The sequence below is a fragment of the Callospermophilus lateralis genome, chromosome 3 (genome assembly GCF_048772815.1).
Source record: "Callospermophilus lateralis isolate mCalLat2 chromosome 3, mCalLat2.hap1, whole genome shotgun sequence".
In the NCBI taxonomy this organism is placed as follows: Eukaryota; Metazoa; Chordata; class Mammalia; order Rodentia; family Sciuridae; genus Callospermophilus; species Callospermophilus lateralis.
This window is the reverse complement of record NC_135307.1, coordinates 60,308,632-60,328,503: the sequence shown is the minus strand read 5'-3', so window position 1 is coordinate 60,328,503 and position 19,872 is coordinate 60,308,632. Positions and strand designations below refer to the sequence as shown.

At 37.6% G+C, this 19,872-nt stretch overlaps 1 protein-coding gene across 25 annotated transcripts in view; it reads left to right on the top strand.

Moving 5' to 3' along the window:
- The first annotated feature begins 12,845 nt into the window (after window positions 1-12,845).
- Window positions 12,846-19,872, top strand: part of Trim9 (tripartite motif containing 9) — a 98,391-nt gene continuing 91,364 nt past the window's right edge. For all 25 annotated transcript variants that reach the window (XM_076848299.2, XM_076848296.2, XM_076848287.2 and 22 more), the window contains exon 1: window positions 12,846-13,667. In XM_076848299.2, the coding sequence (XP_076704414.1) occupies window positions 12,846-13,667 (822 nt within the window). The remainder of the gene's footprint in view (window positions 13,668-19,872) is intronic.

The window sequence follows — 19,872 nt, the reverse complement described above, 5'->3', positions numbered from 1 at the left end:
AAAGAGGATATATCGACCTAAAATTTTGATCCAGACTGATTTGGGATGGTCTCTCAGGTACAAAGCCTACTCACTAAGGACAGTGAGAAGTAGCTGTTTTTTTAAGTGCCTAAGTTTTGACAATCAGGAAGCATATGAAGAAACAGGGAAACATGGCTCAAATAAAGGAAGAAAATTAATCTCCAAAAACTGATCATAGGGAAACAGAGATCTATAAATTATCTGACAAAGGATTCAAATGAGCTGATTTAAATAAGGCCAGTGAGAACAAACACAACACAGAGAGACAACCAAATTAAATTGGGGAAACAATATATAAATAAAGTGAGAATATCAACAAAGAGAAAATACTAAAATGAAACACAGAAATTCTGGAACCGAAAAATAGAATAACTGAATTGAAAAATTCACTATAGGGGTACAACAGCAGACTTAACCAAATTAAACAAGTGACCAGCATACTGAAAGATAGGTGATTGAAATGATCAAGACAAAGAAGTAAAAAGAAAAATGTGTTATAACTATAAAATGTCTTATATAAGTCTCATGATAACCACAAAGAAAGTATTTACAGATACACAAAAGAAAAAAATTAAAATCAAAACATCACTATACAAAATCAAAACATCACTATACAAAAATCAACAAAATACAAAGAAATACAAGAAAGGAAAGAGGAACAAAAGAACTACAACACAGAAAACAATCAACAAAATTACAATAGTAAATTCTTCCCTGTCAATAATTACTTGAAATGTAAAGGATTAAACTACTCAATCAATTGAGAGAGAGTAGCTAAATTGATACAAAACAAGACTCAACTATATGCTGTCTACAAGAGACTCACTTTAGACTTAAGGACATACATAGGTTAATAGTGAAGAGTTAGAAAAATATATTACATGTAAATGGTAAACAAAAGAGACCAAACTGGCTATATCATATTAAATAGATTTTAAGTCAGAAACTCACAATGAAGAAGGATTTTTATATTGATCAAAGGGGCAATTCATTAAGAAGATATAACATTATAAATATGTATTTCACTCAACATCAAAGCACTTAAATATGTAAATCAAACATTAAGAAATCTGAAAGAATAGATTGCAATGCAATAATAGTAAGAGGCTTCAATACTCCCACTAGCAATAAAATAGAGATCATCCAGACAGAAATAAGAAAATAAATAAGGAATTAGAACATCAAACATTATAGAATAAATGGACCTAACATAAAAACATAGAATCATCTTGACCACACAGCAGAATACTCATTATTTTTAAGCACATAGGGAACATTTTCCAAAAGAAATCACGTTAAGTCACAAAAAAAGTCTTAATAGTTTTAAAAAGACTGAATTTCACCAAACATCTTTTCCAACAACAATGAAATGAAATTACAAATAAAATCAAAAGGAAGACTGGAAAATTCACAAATATATTTTAACACACTCTTGAACAAACAATGGGCCAAAGAACCAGTCATAAGGAAAATCAGAAAATAATTTAAGACAAATGAAATTGAAAACATGCTAAAATTTATTAAATGTAACAAATCAACATTAAAAGGGAAGTTTAATCCTACATTTAAAAGAGAAAAAGTTGCAAATAAAAACTTAATTCTATACCTCAATGAATTCGAAAATTTAAAAAGGAGCAAACTGAATCCAAAGTTAGCATGAAATAATAAGATAATGAAGATTAGAACAGAAATAACACAGAGAACAGAAACACAACTAAAAAAAAAACAAGAAAACTAAAGAGTAGTTTTTAAGAATATGATCTACAATATTGACAAAACTTTAGCTAGACCAACTTTATACACATTAACACTCCCTTTTACTAACAAGTTTAAGAAACTGAAAACATATATGTATCCCTATCTTATAGAAGGATAAAATGAATCTGAATTAATTCAAGCAACTTGCTCAAGGCCTCATACAACTCATAAAGAGAAGAACTAAGACTGCAATCTATGTTTGTCCTGCACCAAAACCAGTGGACATAATGTTGTATAGTTGCAATCATAGTCTTTGTAGCCTTTTTAGAATGGCTACACTTAGCAATATGCACCGAAAAGGTTCCTTCATATATTCCTATGGTTTAATATTTCATTTCTTTTGAATCAATGAATAATATTCTGTTGTATGATCCATTCACCTATTGAAGGATATACAATTATAAATAAAGCAGCTAAAAACATTTATACTGTGGTCTGAATATTTGTGGCCTCCCAATATTTTAGGGTTGATCTAACCCAAAGGTGATGATATTAAGAGGTGAACCTTGGGAAATGATTAGGACATAGGATTAGAGCCCTCATAAATGGGATTAGTAACCTTATGTAAAAGACCTAAAGAGTTTTCATTTTTCTCTTTCACTACATTAGAACACTGCTAGAAGCTACTATCTATAAACTGCAAAGCAAACCCCCACCAAACACTGAATCCACTATGTTATAGCAAGGCACACCCTTACATCTCTGGCTTTATTACATCAAAAGTTAATTTCTCCTCTGTTCTTCTTTAGTCAGTGACTCGATGATTATGATAATTGCTTTCTATGTGGAGATTTGACTATCTAAGCAGCTTTGGCATCATGGGCCAGGAGAATCTGAATATATTCTCCATAACAGTGTGTAGGGGCTTTTTCCTAACTCAGTTTGGAACAACACACATCACTTCTAAATGTATCTTTTAATATAACTTGTTAGAAAATCTTGCTTTAAAATAATGGATTGGGATGTGATGTCTCTCCCATATGCCCAGGAAATAAATTAGATATTGCTAAGCATGGGTAATGTCTACCATCTTTCAAACTTTACCTTCCTTATAATGATCTTGGCTAAGTTGATCTCCAGTATACTCATGAATTATTTGTCTAGCCCCCTAACTAACATATTCAATCTTTCAGTTTCTAATTTCAAAAACTCAGAGAAGAGTTCCTATACTCATTGTCTTCTAACATTACCCAAAGCAGAATAGCTCAATTTAAAAGAAACTGTGGTATGAATAACTTCTGACTTTGAGACTTGAATATTACAGAAGACCTGGGGCAGCATTTACTAAACACCTAAAGAAAAGGGATTCTGCTAACCAGTTTATTTTTCTAGCAGACTCTTCATTCTAAAATCAGGAGAGAATATTTGAAAATTTGCAGAATGTAGAGAAATTTAACAAGAAGACAGCATCATGGGAACATTATAAGGAATAATGGCCTTGTGTTTGTATTGGAAATCTTAAGAAGAAAAGAACTATAATTTCTGAGGACACAGTTGGTAGAGCATTTTGCCTAGTGTTATGGTTTGGATGTGAGGTGTCCCCTAGAAGCTCTTGTGTGAGACAATGCAAAATGGTTCGTAGGGGAAACGAATGGGTTGTGAGAGCCTTAACACAATCAGTGAATTAACCGCTTGATGGGATTAACTGATTGGTACTTGGAGGCAGGTGGGGTATGGCTGAAGAAGGTGGAGCATTGGGAGCATGGGTTTGGGTACATATGTTGTATCTGGCTAGTGGTATCTCTCTCTCTCTCTGTTTTCTGATCATTGTGAGCGGCTTCCCTCGGCTACACTCTTCTACCATGATGTTCAGTCTCAACTGGTGCCCTGAGAATGGAGCTGGCTGTATATGGACTGAGAACTCCGAAACCCCTTCTTAAAGCACTGTCTTCATTCTCCCTCTCTCTATATACATATGATTTGCATATGATTATATGAACATGTAGAAACTTACAAAAGCATTAAAAGCAATTTGTAAATCATGGCTACCTGGAAAGGCCAGGAGATGGAGGCCTTTAGGTAGAGATGAAGGAAGACAATGGAAGCCTATTGTATGTTTCCAACATACAGAATTTAAGATACTCAAGTAAACTCAGTTTATGAGTGGCAATGTTTTACACACACACACACACACACACACACACACACACACACGGTAAAAGGAAAATACCTAGATCTACAGATACTGACTTGCGTGGTTATCTTAAAATTCTGTCAAATGAAAATATTTAAGTCAGCCTACTAAAAACAAAATTATCTTGTATATACTCATATGTATCTTATTTTTCTCAGTGACTTCATCATATTCTATGGTATGGATGCAATATAATTTATTCAACGATGACAGTCTCAGTGAAAGCTATTGGATTTTTTAAAAATCTAGCTTGAAGACAATATAAACATCTTTCTACAGTTATTCTTACATGTTGATATTTTTAATAACATAGTTTCCTATCAATAAAATTGCTGAATTGAAACCAGGTATATTTTTAACTTTAATAAATGTATCCATATAGCTCAGAATTTTCTGAGGTCATCTTCAATTTCTTCCTTCGCTGTTGTATACTTTTCATTGTAGAGGCCTTTCACTTCCTGGGATAGATTTATTCCTAGGTATTTTTTTAAAGCTATTGTGAATGATTGTTTTCCTGATTTCTTTTTTCAGCAGATTTTTTATCTGTATCTAGGAAAGCTATTGATTTTTGTATGTTGACTTTATAGCCTACTATTTTGCTGAATTTGTTTATTATCTCTGAGCAGTCTTTTGCTGGACTTTTTGGATCTTCCAAGTATAGGATCATATTATCTGCAAATGGTGATAATTTAACTTCTTTGTTTCCTATTTTATCCTTTCTATTTCCTTCTTTTGCCTAATTACTCTGGTTAGAATTCTAGTACTATATTAAATGGAAGCAGTGAGAACAGACATCATTGTCTTATTCCAGATTTTAAAGGGAATGCTTTCAGTTTTTCCCCATTCATTCTGAAGTTGGCTTTGGGATTTTTGTAGATAGCTTTTCTGATGTTAGGGTAAGTGCCCCCTATACCTAGTTTTTCAACGACTTTATCATAAATGGATGTTAAATTTTGTTGAAGGCTTTCTCTGCATCTTTTGAAATGACTAAGAGATTTTTGTCCTTAATTCTATTTATGTGATGAATTGCAAATTTTTTGACTTGTGAATGTTAAACCTTCCTTGCATCCCTGGAATAAAACCAACTTGGTAATGGTATACAATCTTCTTAATATGTTGTTGAATGTGATTTGCTAATATTTTATTAAGGATTTTTGTATCTAAGTTTATCAGGGATATTGGTCTGTAGTTTTCTTTCCTTGATGACCTTTTCCTTAATGACCTTATCTGGTTTTGGTATGAGTGTGATACTGGCTTCATAGTATGAATTTTCAAGTATTCACTCCCTTTCTATTTCATTAAATAATCTGAGGAGTATTGGCATTAGTTCTTTTTTAAAAGTCTGATAGAATTCAACTGAGAATCCATCTGATCCCAGACTTTTCTTTGTTGGATGAATTTTTATTATTGTATCTGATTACTAGTTATTGATTCATTTAGGTTTTCTATATCCTGTTGATTCAATTTTGGAAGATCCTATGTGTTTAGAAATGTATCCATTTCTTCTGGGTGGTCCAATTTATTGTATAAGTTTTCAACATATTCCTAATGACTCTTTGGATTTCTATGATGTCTGTGATGATTTCCCTTTTTCATCTCTAATTATTGTAATTTGGTTTTCTCTCTTTTTCTTTGGTCAGTTTAGATAAGGGTTTGCCAATCTTGTTTATCTTTTCAAAACAACAACTCTTTATGTTATCAATCCTTTGTAATTTTTTGTCTTAATTTCATTAATTTTGGTTCTGATTTTACCCCCTTTCTTCTACTGGTTTTAGAATAGTTTTTTTTTCTTCTTTTTCAAAGGACTTGAGATAGATCATTAGTTTGTTTTTGAGGCTCTTTCTTTTTTCTTTAAATAAGCACTCACAGCTATAAGCTTTTCTCTTAGAACTGCCTTCATCATGTCCAAAAGGTTCTGGGTTATTGTATTACTATTCTCCTTTGATTCTAAGAATTTTTAAATTTCTCCTGATTATTCTATTGCCCATTCATCATTCTAAATATTTTGTTCAATTTCCATCTGTTTATACAGTTTCTATAGGGTTTCTTGGTTTTGATTTCCAATTTCATTCCATTATGATCTGATAAGATGCAAGAAATTATATCAAAATTTTTATGTTTGCTAAGAGTTGCTTTGTGGCCTAAAATGTGGTCTCTTTTGGAGAATGTTCCATGAGCCTTTATTAGGTGAAATATTCTATAGCTCTTATTGGATGAAATATTCTATAGATGTCTGTTAAGTTCACTTGATTTATAATATTTTTAGGTACAAAGAGTCTTCACCAAGTTTATATCTGGTAACCTGTCTATTGATGAGAGATGTGTGTTGAAATCACACACTATTATTGTAGTGGGGTTCTATCTGAGGTTTTGAGTAGTGTCTGTTTTATGTAATTAGATGCACTAATGTTTGGGGCATAAATATTTATTATTGTTATATCTTCTTGTTGGATTGTTCCCTTTACCAGTAAGAAATGATTGCTTTTGTCTCTTCTGATTTTGGCTTGAATTCTTCTTTGTCAGCTATGAGAGTAGCTACTCCTGCTTTTTTTCCTTTTCTTCCTTTTTTTTTTTTCCCTTGGATCCGCTAACATGTTACATCAATTTTTATCCTTTCACTTTCAGTCTATAGCTGCCTCTGCCTGTAAGGTGAGTCACTTGCAAACAAAATACAGTTGGGTCTTGTTTTTTTTTTTAATCCATTCTGCCAGACTATATCTTTTAATTGGAGAGTTGAGACCATTTACATTCAATGTTATCATGGAGGGGATGTTTATTAATTCCTGCCATTTTGATTTATCATGTTTAATTGGTCCTGTTGCTAATTTTCTTTAGCTACTCTTCAAATGAGATTTGTTCATTTAGAACTCTGAGACTTGTTTTTTAATTCTTCTATATAGAGTATTTCTTTAAGTAGGTTCTATAGTGTTGGATTAGTAGTCATAATTAGTAGTCAAAATCCTAATTCTCAAATGACAAGGGAAAGTAACTATTTTTTAAAATGTTAAAAATGAAGGGCAGGGAGAACAAATATCTATATGTATATATGTCCACAAACCAATCGGCATAGCAAGAATAACAAAGAAATAAAGAAAGAAGAAAGAACGAATGATGCTTAATGGAAAATGAAAGGATGGTTTCCACTGAGGTTGTTAAAACAGTCGATGAGAATGGATGATCACTGCCTATGCCCAACTGTTCTTTCATATTTCATTTTGGACTATATACTGGGGCAGGGGAAGGGGGTACTGAGGGGAGGAAACATGTAAACATTCAAGGGCTGAGGATCCTTTTTTGGTGTTGCTCACTGAGCTTCCAGTTAGAGTGACCTAAAACTCCAAATAACTGAAATAACTTTCAGCATCCTTTATCACCAGTGTGAGGCAAGATGGAATGGAAAGTACTGACAGTTGGAGTTTTATCTAAATAGACCATATTGATGCACTACCAGGGTGGGGCTGGGATTTAGGTTTAATCAGACCTTAGGGGCTTTGTTGGATGGTGTCTTCTCTGAAGGAATTAGATTAAGATACCCCTGGGGCCTAGCAGATGCTGATCTCTTCTGGGAGCCGATCTCGGGCCTCCCAAGAATTCTACTCATGGGGCAGAAGAGTCAATCCTCCACAGACTCGGCTGCCTAGGAACACAGCCTTCAAAGCCTTAGTCCCTGTGTATATTTTTACCTCCCTGTTTAGATTTTCAACCCTCTTTACATGGTCACATAAGCCATCAAACTCAAAGGCAAATCAAGTTGGACTCCTATTCATTTTTCTGACCTGATTCCCCCTGAATTTTCTGTGCCTGTTTCACTCACATTCTGCTAGGTACACCCTAGGCCACATGGCAGGCAAGCATGGCAATGTTGGCTGTGATCCTCTGGGCTCTGCAGCCACAAGCTGCAGTGTGGTCTTCTCAGGATGGTTCCTGCCTCAGTTCTCCATTTGTCACTTGAGAAACACAGAGCATTTTTTAAACACTAGAGCTTGCCATGCAGTCTCTGGATCAGCTAAGATCAGTTTCTTTTCTGATCTACAGGTTTTTCTGTGCCAAATATTTCCATTTTGTTTCTCTGTGTGTGCCAACCCTCCCTTCTACAGTGAACCAGTGCCACTCTGCTGCTGCTGCCACTGCCACTGCCAGCACCAGCTTGGCTCCAACGTACTTTTTCTTATTTGTTTGATGCACCCAAATTTCTAAGTCTCTAAGACACTCTGATTGTCCAGCAGTAAATTTTAGTGAAATCCCTCTTTCACCCACCTTGCTGAGAAGCAATACTCCCACTTCTAGAGTTCCAAGACATGGAGCAACTGGAAATGTAGTCTTCCTCAAATCTGCCACTTAGAATGTGTACTTGCAATTAAGCGACCTTAGATGTATGAATCTATTTCTGGATTCTACTCTGTTTCTTTGATCTATATGTCTATCCTTAAGACACTAAAAAAATACCTTATTGTGGCTTTATAGTAAGTCTTCAAATCTGCAAATCCTTCAATTATAATCTTTTTCAAAATAATTTTGGATGGTTAGCTTCTTTATACCTTCTTATAAATACTATAATGTTTGCCTATTTCTGAAAAAAAACCCTCAAATTATGATTGAAATTGCAATGAGGGGGCTGGGGATGTGGCTCCAGCAGTAGTGCGCTCGCCTGGCATGTGTGGGGCACTGGGTTCGATTCTCAGCACCACATAAAAATAAAATAAAATGTTGTGTCCGCCAAGAAAGTCCTAGTATTTATATATCCTTTCACAGGCCTAATGATACAAGTATTTACTTACTATTATGTGAGGGAGGAAAAGAAGATATCAAGCAATCCCTTCAACTAAAACATTTCTTATCTTTTTCTTTCCCATTTCTTCTTTCTCCCCAGTACTAGGTCCTTAGAATGTTTTTACTTCCCATTAATTCCTAACCCATCTTGAGACCCTGCTAAGATTCATCTCATTTGGTTCAAATGAAATTTCTTTAATATTTTTCTCATATATGTTATTGCTGTGTTGCAAATATCTTTCTTTTACCTGAATAGAAAATGATCTCTTGGTTGGCTATAAAATACTTAGGATGTGCTATGATTTGAAAGTGTTTCCCAAAGTTCATGTGTTGGGAAACTTGATTCTCAATATAGAGAAGTTGTAAGGTAGAACCTTTAAAAGGTGTTTAGAACATGGGGCCACTATCCTCATAGATTGATACCATTAAGGCCGACAAGAGTTCACATAAATGGATAAATTCTGGCCCTTCTTGCCCTCTCTCTTTGCCTTTTCCCCATAAGATGACATAGCAAGCAGGTCTGTACAGAGGCCAGTGTCTTCAACTTAGACTTCCCAGTCTTCAGAACTGTGAGGCAATAAATTTCTATTTATTATCAATTAGCCAGTCCATGGTATTCTATTACAGCAATACAAATGGACTGAGATAGGGTGCCTTCTTTTACATTTAATAGACCTTAGAATTTATTTAATATTCTTTTTGACTTCCAGGTTGCATAAAGAAAAGTCAAATCCTGATTCTATTTTTTTTTATAATTAACTTGTTTTTGTCTGATTATGGGCTTGTAAAATGTACTCTGTTTTTTCATCAGAGTTCAAGAATTATATTCATATATGCCTGAATCTTTTTAAGTCAATGCCATCTATAATTCTAAAATCCTTTCACTCTATAATCTCATATGTCTTCAGTTCAGGGATATTGTTTTTTTAATGGTGGCTTTTTGCCTCCATGTGTGCTTTTTCCTCATTCCTATGACTCATATATTAGGTCTCCTGGATTATCCTCTACTTCTTAGTTTAGCATAGGATTCCGTAAATCTCCATTTTCTCAGCTCCTCCAGCTACTGATCCCAAAGCATCAATAATACATTTCTTACAATTACCAATGCTTTAGAATTTGGAAAAAAGTCATCTTCTAGTAGTATTACTAAACAGCAAAAACCTCATATTTCACCATAATAATCATGTGATTTAAGATACCAAAGAACATCAACAATAAATGAATGCTATTAAAAATGAGACAAAACATTACAAATATAAAATTAGACACTAATGGATTAATTTTTTCATAAAAAGTAGACTTCTCAGAATTTCTTTTAAAGAAAAAAAAATTGAAACAAAATTTGAAACCAATTTGGCAAATGCCCTGAACCACCAATACAAAATATTTTTATATGTGTGTTAAAGAATATTAAAAGTATCCGAGGATATGACCATCTTCTTACACTGATCCCCCCACCCTTCCCCACAGCCCCTACAACTAAGTATAGATAGCTCTAGGAGGAAATGTGGAAAGAAAATCCTTTCTTCTCTACATTCATTCTTTAGACTCAAAGAGACTATTGTGTTAATAATCAAGCATTGTAGTCAAAACAAACAGGAAATCAACCTTATTTTTCATTGGAAACATTTATATGTTTTTAAAAATAGAAAAGCTGTTCAAATAACTGCTAAAGAACACCATTGGGGTGAATAGTAAGTTTCAGAAGATAATCAGCACTTTACACAAATGAGAACATCTGCAGTCACCCCAGGACTGATGAAATTACAGGGTTATCAATCCTCATGCTTCAGGGAATGGACTAATCACCAGCTGGAAGAAAGAAGATATTCCCCCAATGGTATAATATTTCTGCAATATCATCAATTACATTCAGATTTTTATTCCCCTTTAAACATAATTCATTGGGAGGCTTTAAAGTACACCATGGCCAAATAGTGTAACCTGAGAGGAAACTCTTTAACGGTTATGGAAATATATTTTAGAGAAATAAACTCAAGAAAAAAAAAGAAACTCTCACAGAAGGTAATCAGAATATTATATTAGTTAACAATGATCCACCATTTGGGGTATTTATCACACAGAATATAACATCTAACACAAAGTAAAACTCAGCATTTATTAAACAAATGAATGAACAAAGGAACAAATTTTCACATGCCTGGCTGGGTTCAAATATACCAGTATTAGTCTTACTACTATTTGGACTTGAGTTACTAACTCATGGGTCTTTTTTTTTTTTTTTTTTTTTGTACTGGGGATTGAAACCAGGGCCACTTTACCACTGATTTACATCTTTAGCCCTTTGTTATTTTTGACACAGGGTCAAGCTAAATTCCTGAGGCTGGCCTTGAAATTGGGATCCTCCTGACTTAGCCTCAGAAGTTGCTTTGATTATAGGCATGGGCCACAGAGTCAGGCCTCAAGTGTCTTCTTATCTTCAGTTTATTAATCTGTAAAATAGAGATAATTGTAACTAATTCTTATTACAGAGAGTGAGCCAAGTAATGTATATAAACAAAACTGCTATAGACAATGAATTGATTTTAAATTATAAATGTAGCAGCATTATAATCAAGTTATATTTTCTGGAAGGTGGGAATTTGAAAGATTTCTTAGAAACTGAAAAGAACTTTTTCATTTCTTTCATGAGTCACTCAGCAAAAACCACCCATGTGCTATTTCAAGTTAGTTATTACCTGGGAATGTCATTTGATTCAAAGATTTTCTTTTCTCTCTGTCTCATGTTTTTGCTCTCTCTTTTGCCTTTTAAATCACCAAAACAACAGTTCTGCAGGCATGGGGCAGGAACCATTATCTCCAGAAATGTTTGGGGAGAAGAAAGAGAAGGCTGCTTAATATTTAAGAACTAACATTAGAATCACTCTCTCGTCCCCACCCCACCCACTCTATCCCACTCCATCCCACTCATGTCACTATCACCATCACCTTACAGAACAGAAAGAAACCCCCGTGCTGGAAGCGGTGGTAGATGCTCATGGCATGTGACATTGAATAATGTTGTTTGGAGTCAAACATTCAGACTCCTCTGTCACACTGTGATTCATTCACAGAGCTAGTTACTAAACCGTAGGCACTCAGAAATAGACAAACTATTCCTGCCTCAACTGAACCAACGTTCCTGCTGGTCTTGTGAAAGCTCAAGCCAGATGCTGAGCGAGATGAAGCCATGGCTTTGGGATGCAGGGAGGGTGACAAGCGATGGAGGCACGTTCACATCAAAGCACGGCGGCCTCCAGCAGAGACAGAATTTAAAACGAGAAATGAAGGCGGGCATAGATCTAAACTGATGCTGATGTTCCCCCAAGAACACTGGATACCTAGTTAAACCTCGCCTTAGGTAGACTAGGGATTGAGGGAGAAAGAAGCTAGGAGGCTCCCGGAATGAGGGGGTTCTGTGGCTTCTCGGAGCGGGCTTAAAGCCAAAAAAGCCCTGTGGAAACCCAGGCCTGGAGAGGCGCCCACTCAGGCTGCCAGCAGCGGAAAAAGGGGTGTCCTCCGCTCTGCGCAGCACTTGCCCCTGGTGGGTCGGCCCCGGGATCTGAGCTGGAAGCCAAACGCCTGTTGGCAAGAGGCACCAGCCCCCTCCGCCGGCTCACTCGCGGCGGGAGGGGTTTCTCACGCCCCCCTGCTCCTGGGCGACTGCACCGGAGGTCTGAAGGAAGCAAGGCGAGGGATGAGTCATCCCGCCTAATTTCTCCTTCCCGGTCCCTAGCCTCCGCACTCCGGCCCCCTCCTGAGATCTTGCAGCCGCGAGCGAACACTCCCCTCACCCTCACAGTTCACCACCAAACCCCCAGTGGCCTGCAGAGGAGAGGAGATAGACAGGGCTTTTGGCCAATGATAGCCCCGCTCTCTCGCCCACTGTCCAATGAGCCTTGACTCATAGGCGGGGCGGGACTAGGAGGGCAGCTGGGGGCGGTCCTGGGCTGGCGCGCGGCACAGCGGCTCCGCGGCTCGCAGAGCTAGAGCTTCGCTGGGAGTCGGCGCCAAGGCGACGCGGGAAGGCGCCACCACCACCGCGGTCGCCGCCGCTGTCGCCGCTGGCCAAGGTGCTGGACACGACAGGCCCGTCGGCCATCTCACCAGCTGAGGAACCCGTTGCTGCAGCTGCTGCTGCCTCGTTTCCAGCCAGGTCCCCATGGAAGAGATGGAAGAAGAGTTAAAATGCCCCGTGTGTGGCTCCTTCTACCGGGAGCCCATCATCCTGCCCTGCTCTCACAATCTATGTCAGGCGTGCGCCCGCAACATCCTGGTGCAGACCCCGGAGTCTGAGTCCCCCCAGAGCCGTCGGGCCTCCGGCTCTGGGGTCTCCGACTATGACTACCTGGACCTGGACAAGATGAGCCTGTATAGCGAGGCGGACAGCGGCTATGGCTCCTACGGAGGTTTCGCTAGCGCCCCGACTACCCCGTGTCAGAAGTCCCCCAACGGCGTCCGTGTGTTTCCCCCGGCTATGCCGCCACCACCCACCCACCTGTCACCGGCCCTGGCCCCGGTGCCCCGCAACTCCTGTATCACTTGCCCGCAGTGTCACCGCAGCCTCATCCTAGATGACCGGGGTCTACGCGGCTTCCCCAAGAACCGCGTCTTGGAAGGGGTAATTGACCGCTACCAACAGAGCAAAGCTGCGGCCCTCAAGTGCCAGCTCTGTGAGAAGGTGCCCAAGGAGGCCACCGTCATGTGCGAACAGTGCGACGTCTTCTACTGCGATCCGTGCCGTCTGCGCTGCCACCCGCCCCGGGGGCCGCTAGCCAAGCACCGCCTGGTACCCCCGGCCCAGGGCCGCGTGAGTCGGCGACTGAGCCCTCGAAAGGTCTCCACCTGCACAGACCATGAGCTAGAGAACCACAGCATGTACTGCGTGCAGTGCAAGATGCCCGTGTGCTACCAGTGCTTGGAAGAGGGCAAACACTCCAGCCACGAAGTCAAGGCTCTCGGGGCCATGTGGAAACTGCACAAGGTGAGCCCTAGGAGAACCCACCCCTTAGCTCCCCGCTCCTCGGATCCTCCAGTTTTGCTGCAGACCATTCCCTCTATTGCTCACAGCGCGTCCCAGCGGGGGCGCAATGCAGGTGCCTTCGATGTCTGCCTTCCCGGTCTGGTGCATTGCAGGAGACTCGGGGGACATCATACAGCACACAGGGAAGTTAAATATCCCCAGAGAGTTGTTGCGGGGATGCCTTAGAGTGGGTCTCCCGAGGCGCGCTGCTTGTGAGTTGGACGCAGGGCGCCCCCTCTCCGTCGTGGGCCTGCAGCCTGTGGCCGCGGCCAGAATGTGCAAAGTGCTGCGTAGCTAGACAGAGCCGCTCCAGTGCTGAAAGCCTCCAGGCAAGCTCCAGCGCAGGTTGAGCTGAGAGCCTTGGGGGAGGAGGCAGGTTGAGGCAGTGGGGTGGCGGGGAACCTGCGGGCTGTAGTTGCTGGATTCGCTGACGCCTTGAGGCGCAGCGCGGGCCGGGTAGAAGTCGCCCGCGGAATACTGATGAGCCGCCCAGAGCCAGACCGGGTGCACCAGCCGGGAGGGGTAGCTAGTGCCTAGTGCTGGAGACAGGAAAGGAAATACTGTGGTCGCCATGGCAACGCGGTGCTCAGGTTCAGACCTCTGATGCTCTGGGAGGGGGAGCTGAAGCTAGAGTGATAGGACCAGAGTTGCGGTTGTGTCCTGAAAGCCAGGCAGGTGCATCTCCCAGGGAAACCCCCACCTCCCAACACCACACTTCATTTCTCCAGGGTTCAAACCTTTTCCTCTTCCAGTAGTTGTATGTACAAACTTTGGGGCACCTCCTAACAGATTTCTATCTCTGGACTCTTTTGATGGTGCCTTTACCATGGCTAGACAATAAGCCTTTAACAACATACTAGGTCACACCATTCCTCTAATCACAATCCTCAGATGGCTCCCCGCTTTTCTCAGGCCTCCCTTAGAATGGTCTGTCAGGACCTGCAGACCCTGATCTTCAGTCTCAGTCTCAACTTCGTTGTCCCTCACACTCATTCCCTTTGCATCAGCCACACTGTGCCTTTTTCTGTTCCTCAGCTATTGCCAGGCGCCCTCCCAACCTAAAGCCCTTATATTCAGTGTTCCACCAGCCTTGAAAGTGTCCGATACCTAGGTCTGGATGGTTCACTCATTTGCCTTCTTTTCATCTTTGCTCACAAGTCACCATTAGAGTAAGATCTTCCTATGACAGTGCTTGCCACCTCCTCAAGAACCCCATAATTCCCTTCCTGCCTTATTTTTCTTGGTAGTACTTGTTACTCTCTGGCGTGCTAATCATGCTATTTATGTTAACGATTGTATTAGTTTTGTATTCACACACACACATATACAGGAAAATAAGCTTCATAGAAAAGAGGTGATTATAATAATATGCCCATACCACTTAGAAGGAAAGCAACCACTTTGCTAAGATGTGCTTAAATTGGCTTTTTCTTTTAAAATAACCTACTTAGTTGGAGTGTGGAGGACAGGGCAGAGACTCAGGATTATTAGAGGGGAGTTTTCTTTACATCAGTCACCAAGTTGCATGACCAAGGAAGAAGCAGGATGGTGAAGATGATGTGCAGGCCTCCACTTGTAGCCCCATGCAGAGTTCCCCACATTCTTGGAAATTAGAAAAGATAGCCTTTGAGAGATGCCAACTCTGGGCTGGAACAGTGATCACAGCAAAAAGCTGGGAGCAAATATCACCATTTCCAGCAATCATTGGAGGTTTCTTAACCCTGTATCCCAAATGAATGTAATCCATGTTTACAATCATTTGTATTCTCACATGTAACCTATTGAATCATATTAGCACTGATGAAAATTTATTTTAGCACAGATTTGATCCCCACTGGCACATGCCACTGTTTTTAAAACACTTCAATTTATATTTCTTAATGACATTTAATTTAGAAAGTTTTCAAAATTTTAATTCACAGCCAATTTGTTCTTCATATTATAATTTCACTGTTCAACTGCTAACTATATTCTATATTGAAATGCCCTACAGAGGGTCTAAGAAATTAATCACCCTGTCTTGTCAAAGAGTTAATCCATATGCTAATTAGGATGGTCAACCCACTGTATTACTTTTCTATGAAGAAGAGTCTATACTTTATGCATTAAGACCAAAAAGAACCTTGAAATCTTTATCAAGCCTAATGTCAAGCCTAAATAAACCATTTGTTTTACTGATAATGGAAGTTGTGAGTAGACACTGTGATCCTGACTGGATTAAAATTTGGATACAGGATTTTTAAAAAATGTTAAAACCCTTGAGACAAGGGCTAAAAGACCATTTGTTCTTTAATCTTTTACACATGTATTTCAACATAGTAAGTAGGTATCGTTTTTATTCAGTCACTGTCAAGATGATTAAACTACCTAGAGAAAATAGGCAGAAGGAGGGCAGGTTTTAAGTTTCAGTTGTCATCTACTAGATGAACAGCATACCTACTCTAACCTTATTTCCTTAAAAGGTAGATAATGTGTAATACTCACTTTTCTCATATAGTCTATGTTCTAGTGAATAATACCTCTGTCCCCACAAAACCTTATGGGTCAGAATTTCTATGCCCTACAAAACATACAAAAGCAAAGAATTATACTTAGTTCTCCCAAAGTTGGGAATTAGTTATCAGTAGAGGTTATTATGAGACCTGAAAGTTTTCATTAATATTCAAATATATTAGCCATCCATTTCTACTGATAAAGAAAATGTTGTGAATATGTATTTCCTCAAGTATAAGTCATCATCTTACATATTAAAGATAAAATGAATGAAGTTTATTTTTAATTAGTTTCAAAAACAACTAGTTAAAATGTATTAGTTGTCAGATAACCAAATTAAATATATTTCATACATTTATGACCTTCAAAATCTATTAAAATATATTAATACAAGAAGTAGACTGATAAGCTATATCTGGTAGCAATTTTTAGTAGTCCTTTTACTTTACTTGCTGTAGCCCTTTATTCAATTCAGGCTGACATAAAAAACTGCAATACAAAAAATGACTTTGTAAACGTTTAAAAACAGGTAAATGGAGCATCTGTTATTAATTTTTAATTTCAAGTAGTTCACCTTTCTAAATCCTAAATCCTGTTCCACAGGTGACACTGCTACTTACTCCTCCAGACTTTAAGCAAGTCTCATACCTCCCATCCACAAGGATATAAAGGAGTTAAAACTGTATTTGTGAAAGTATTTTGGAAAAAATAGTTTAAATATTTATAATTTATAATTTCAGTTTAGTACAACTGTGAACTGTAGTGCAAAATAGAAGTCAGTGTTTCACTGGTCAACAAGAACTGCATAGAAATCTCATCCCTAATTGGGGTTGGCCTGCTTCTTTCAGAGCACAAGGTATAATCCAAAACTGCTCTGAAGGTGGCCTAAAAGGGTTAGTCTTATCTTCCTGGGTCCAGAGAAAAATTCTCATTTGATTAAACTCAAGGAATATGAATATTACACAAAGATATATTACCCAAAGGTATTTTGTTTTTCCATAACAAAGCTAAAATGATAACTGATGACTCCATTGTTTTCAGATTCTCCAATAAAAATATTGTATCCAGTTTGAAGTAGCTGAATTTTTTCCTGTATATGATATGAAAAGATGCTATTAATTGGAACATCATATCAAATCACATTTTGCATAAATAAGAGAAAATTACACAGTCATCTATTTTTAAAATACTAAGAATTAAGGACAGGCAGAAATTATACTTAACCCATCAGTAAATAAATTGTACTTTCCTCCCTGAAATAAGTTAATGGTATGTATGCATATCTGTGTTTCAGTATACCTTATCTGAAATGTTTAGTACCAAAAATGCTTAAGGTTTTTTATTTTTTAATTTTGGAATATTCTCATATACGTAATAAGATATCTTAGGGATAGAACCCAAATCTAAACATGAAATTCATTTATGTTTCATATATACCTTATTCACGTAGGTGAATAAGGGAATTTTATACAATATTTTTAGTGCGCTGCTAGTGTTTTGACTGAGACTCATAATACAAGGTCAGGTGTGGAATTTTCCACTTTCAAAAAATTTTGTATTTTGAAGTATTTGAGGTTTTTAATTTTCAGATTAGAAATTTTCAACCTGAAACTTAACTTTGGAATCTGGAGGAGAGTAGAAGCTATTACATGATAAATGTTTAAGAACAAAATGGTTCTAAATAATATCATTTTTAAATCAGTTTTATCAAGTACTATTGGTTCTAAGGAACAGAAATTCACTTGGGTGATGACAGAGACTTTTGTGAGAAATGAACCAAAATATATGTATCAGGAGAGTAGAATTTGAAAGCCAGAATCTTAGTTTATACTCTGTATCAGTCAGCTTGGACAAAGTGATGCTGCAGTAACAAATAATCTTCAAATCTCAGTGAATCATAACAGTAGCATCTAATTTTGTACTCCTATCACTGAGTCCACACCCCCGTCCCCGCTTTTTTGCTTTAGCTAGTTTGTGTTAGTTTTCTATCACTCTCAACTGAGAAGTTCAGACTTATTCGAGCAATGAGTGATCTCATGTAACCATTTGTATATGAATATTCTAATTACTATTAATTCTAGATATTGTTATTCTGATGCTGTAAATATAAATGGAAAGGCAGTTTTGGTTCAATGAAATCATATAGTATTTAATGCTATCTGCCCACTTACCACTGGTAGCCTTCACTGGCCTATTGGCTGATTTCTTCAACTATTTTTATTGTGAAGTTATCTAAAAAGAGGCCTAAGGGAACATTTATTTAAACTAACTCTGAATTACACAATGAATGTAGTGATGGTACTTTTAAGGGAAATAGACTTTACAGGGAGGTTCTGGAGTCAAATTGCTGCCTATAATCAATTCTGTTTGTTTTCAAAGTCAAGAAATCTCTGAATATGTGAAGGAAACCGCTCGTATTCATTTTGTTTTAACGTATACTCTACAAATTAGATTTTTCAAACTATTCTTACAAATTTTCCATAGTTGAATAAATTTGAGACTTTCTAAATACATTCCTGTTAGTTCACCTTGTGCATTTTTACATCATAATAATAGTATATGGTAGTCCTCTTTAACTATAATTTTATTTTCTGTGTTTTTAGTTACACAATGTCAATCATGTTCCAAAAATATTAAATGGAATTTTCTAGAAATAACTGATTTTTAAGTTTTAAATTGCTTGCATATTTAAAACTTATGAAATCTTGCTATCATCCTGCTTTTCTCCACATTGTATACGCCTCCTGCTTGTTAATTACTGAGTAGCTATCCCAGTTAACAAATCTAATGTTGTGGTACCACAGCGCTTATGTTCAAGAACCCTTATGTAATTGCCCAGTACTGTGTCACAATGTCAACATCATTCACCTAAATTCGTCTCATTGGGAAGAAAAGGGTAAGTACAGTACAATGTTTTGAGAGACACATGCATTCATATAACTTTTATTACAGTGTAACTATTCTATTATTTATTTTTATTAATCTTTAATAGTGCCTAATTTATAAATTCAGCTTTATCATGTATATAGGCATATATATGACAATATGCTTTTTTCTGTGTTTTTAGTTACACAATGTCAATCATACATATTATTATATATATATAGGCATATATGTATGATAAAGCATTTTATACATCCAGATCTTGGTACTATCCAGTTTTAGGTATCCACTGTGTGGGGGGTGGGGTCTTAGAATATATCCTCTGAGGATAAGAGAGAACATATGTCAATATATTTTGCAGCAAACCAGCTACTTGATTCAACCTAGCATTTTCAAAGCTTATTTAACTTTGGAAACATCTTTTGAGTGGCACACATGTTTGAGAAATGCTAGTCTAGGCAATGATTAGTCAATAAGCTAGTAAGGAGGTAATTGTTATCATTTCTGACTAGGCAGAATAGAATACCCTAAAACTACATACACATGTCCACAGTAAGCCTGTCCTTAAATCTTATGTTAATTCCCTAAAACTACATACACATGTCCACAGTAAGCCTGTCCTTAAATCTTATGTTAATTCCTAAGGCATATATTAAAGTTAAATTTGTTATTCTTTAAATATTAAAAGTAGAAGATAAGACAGCCTCATTTTATGGCATTTATATATAAGGATCTGAATACAAATTACCTCCCTTTCTATTATAAATAATTTACTCTTTAAAAATGATTT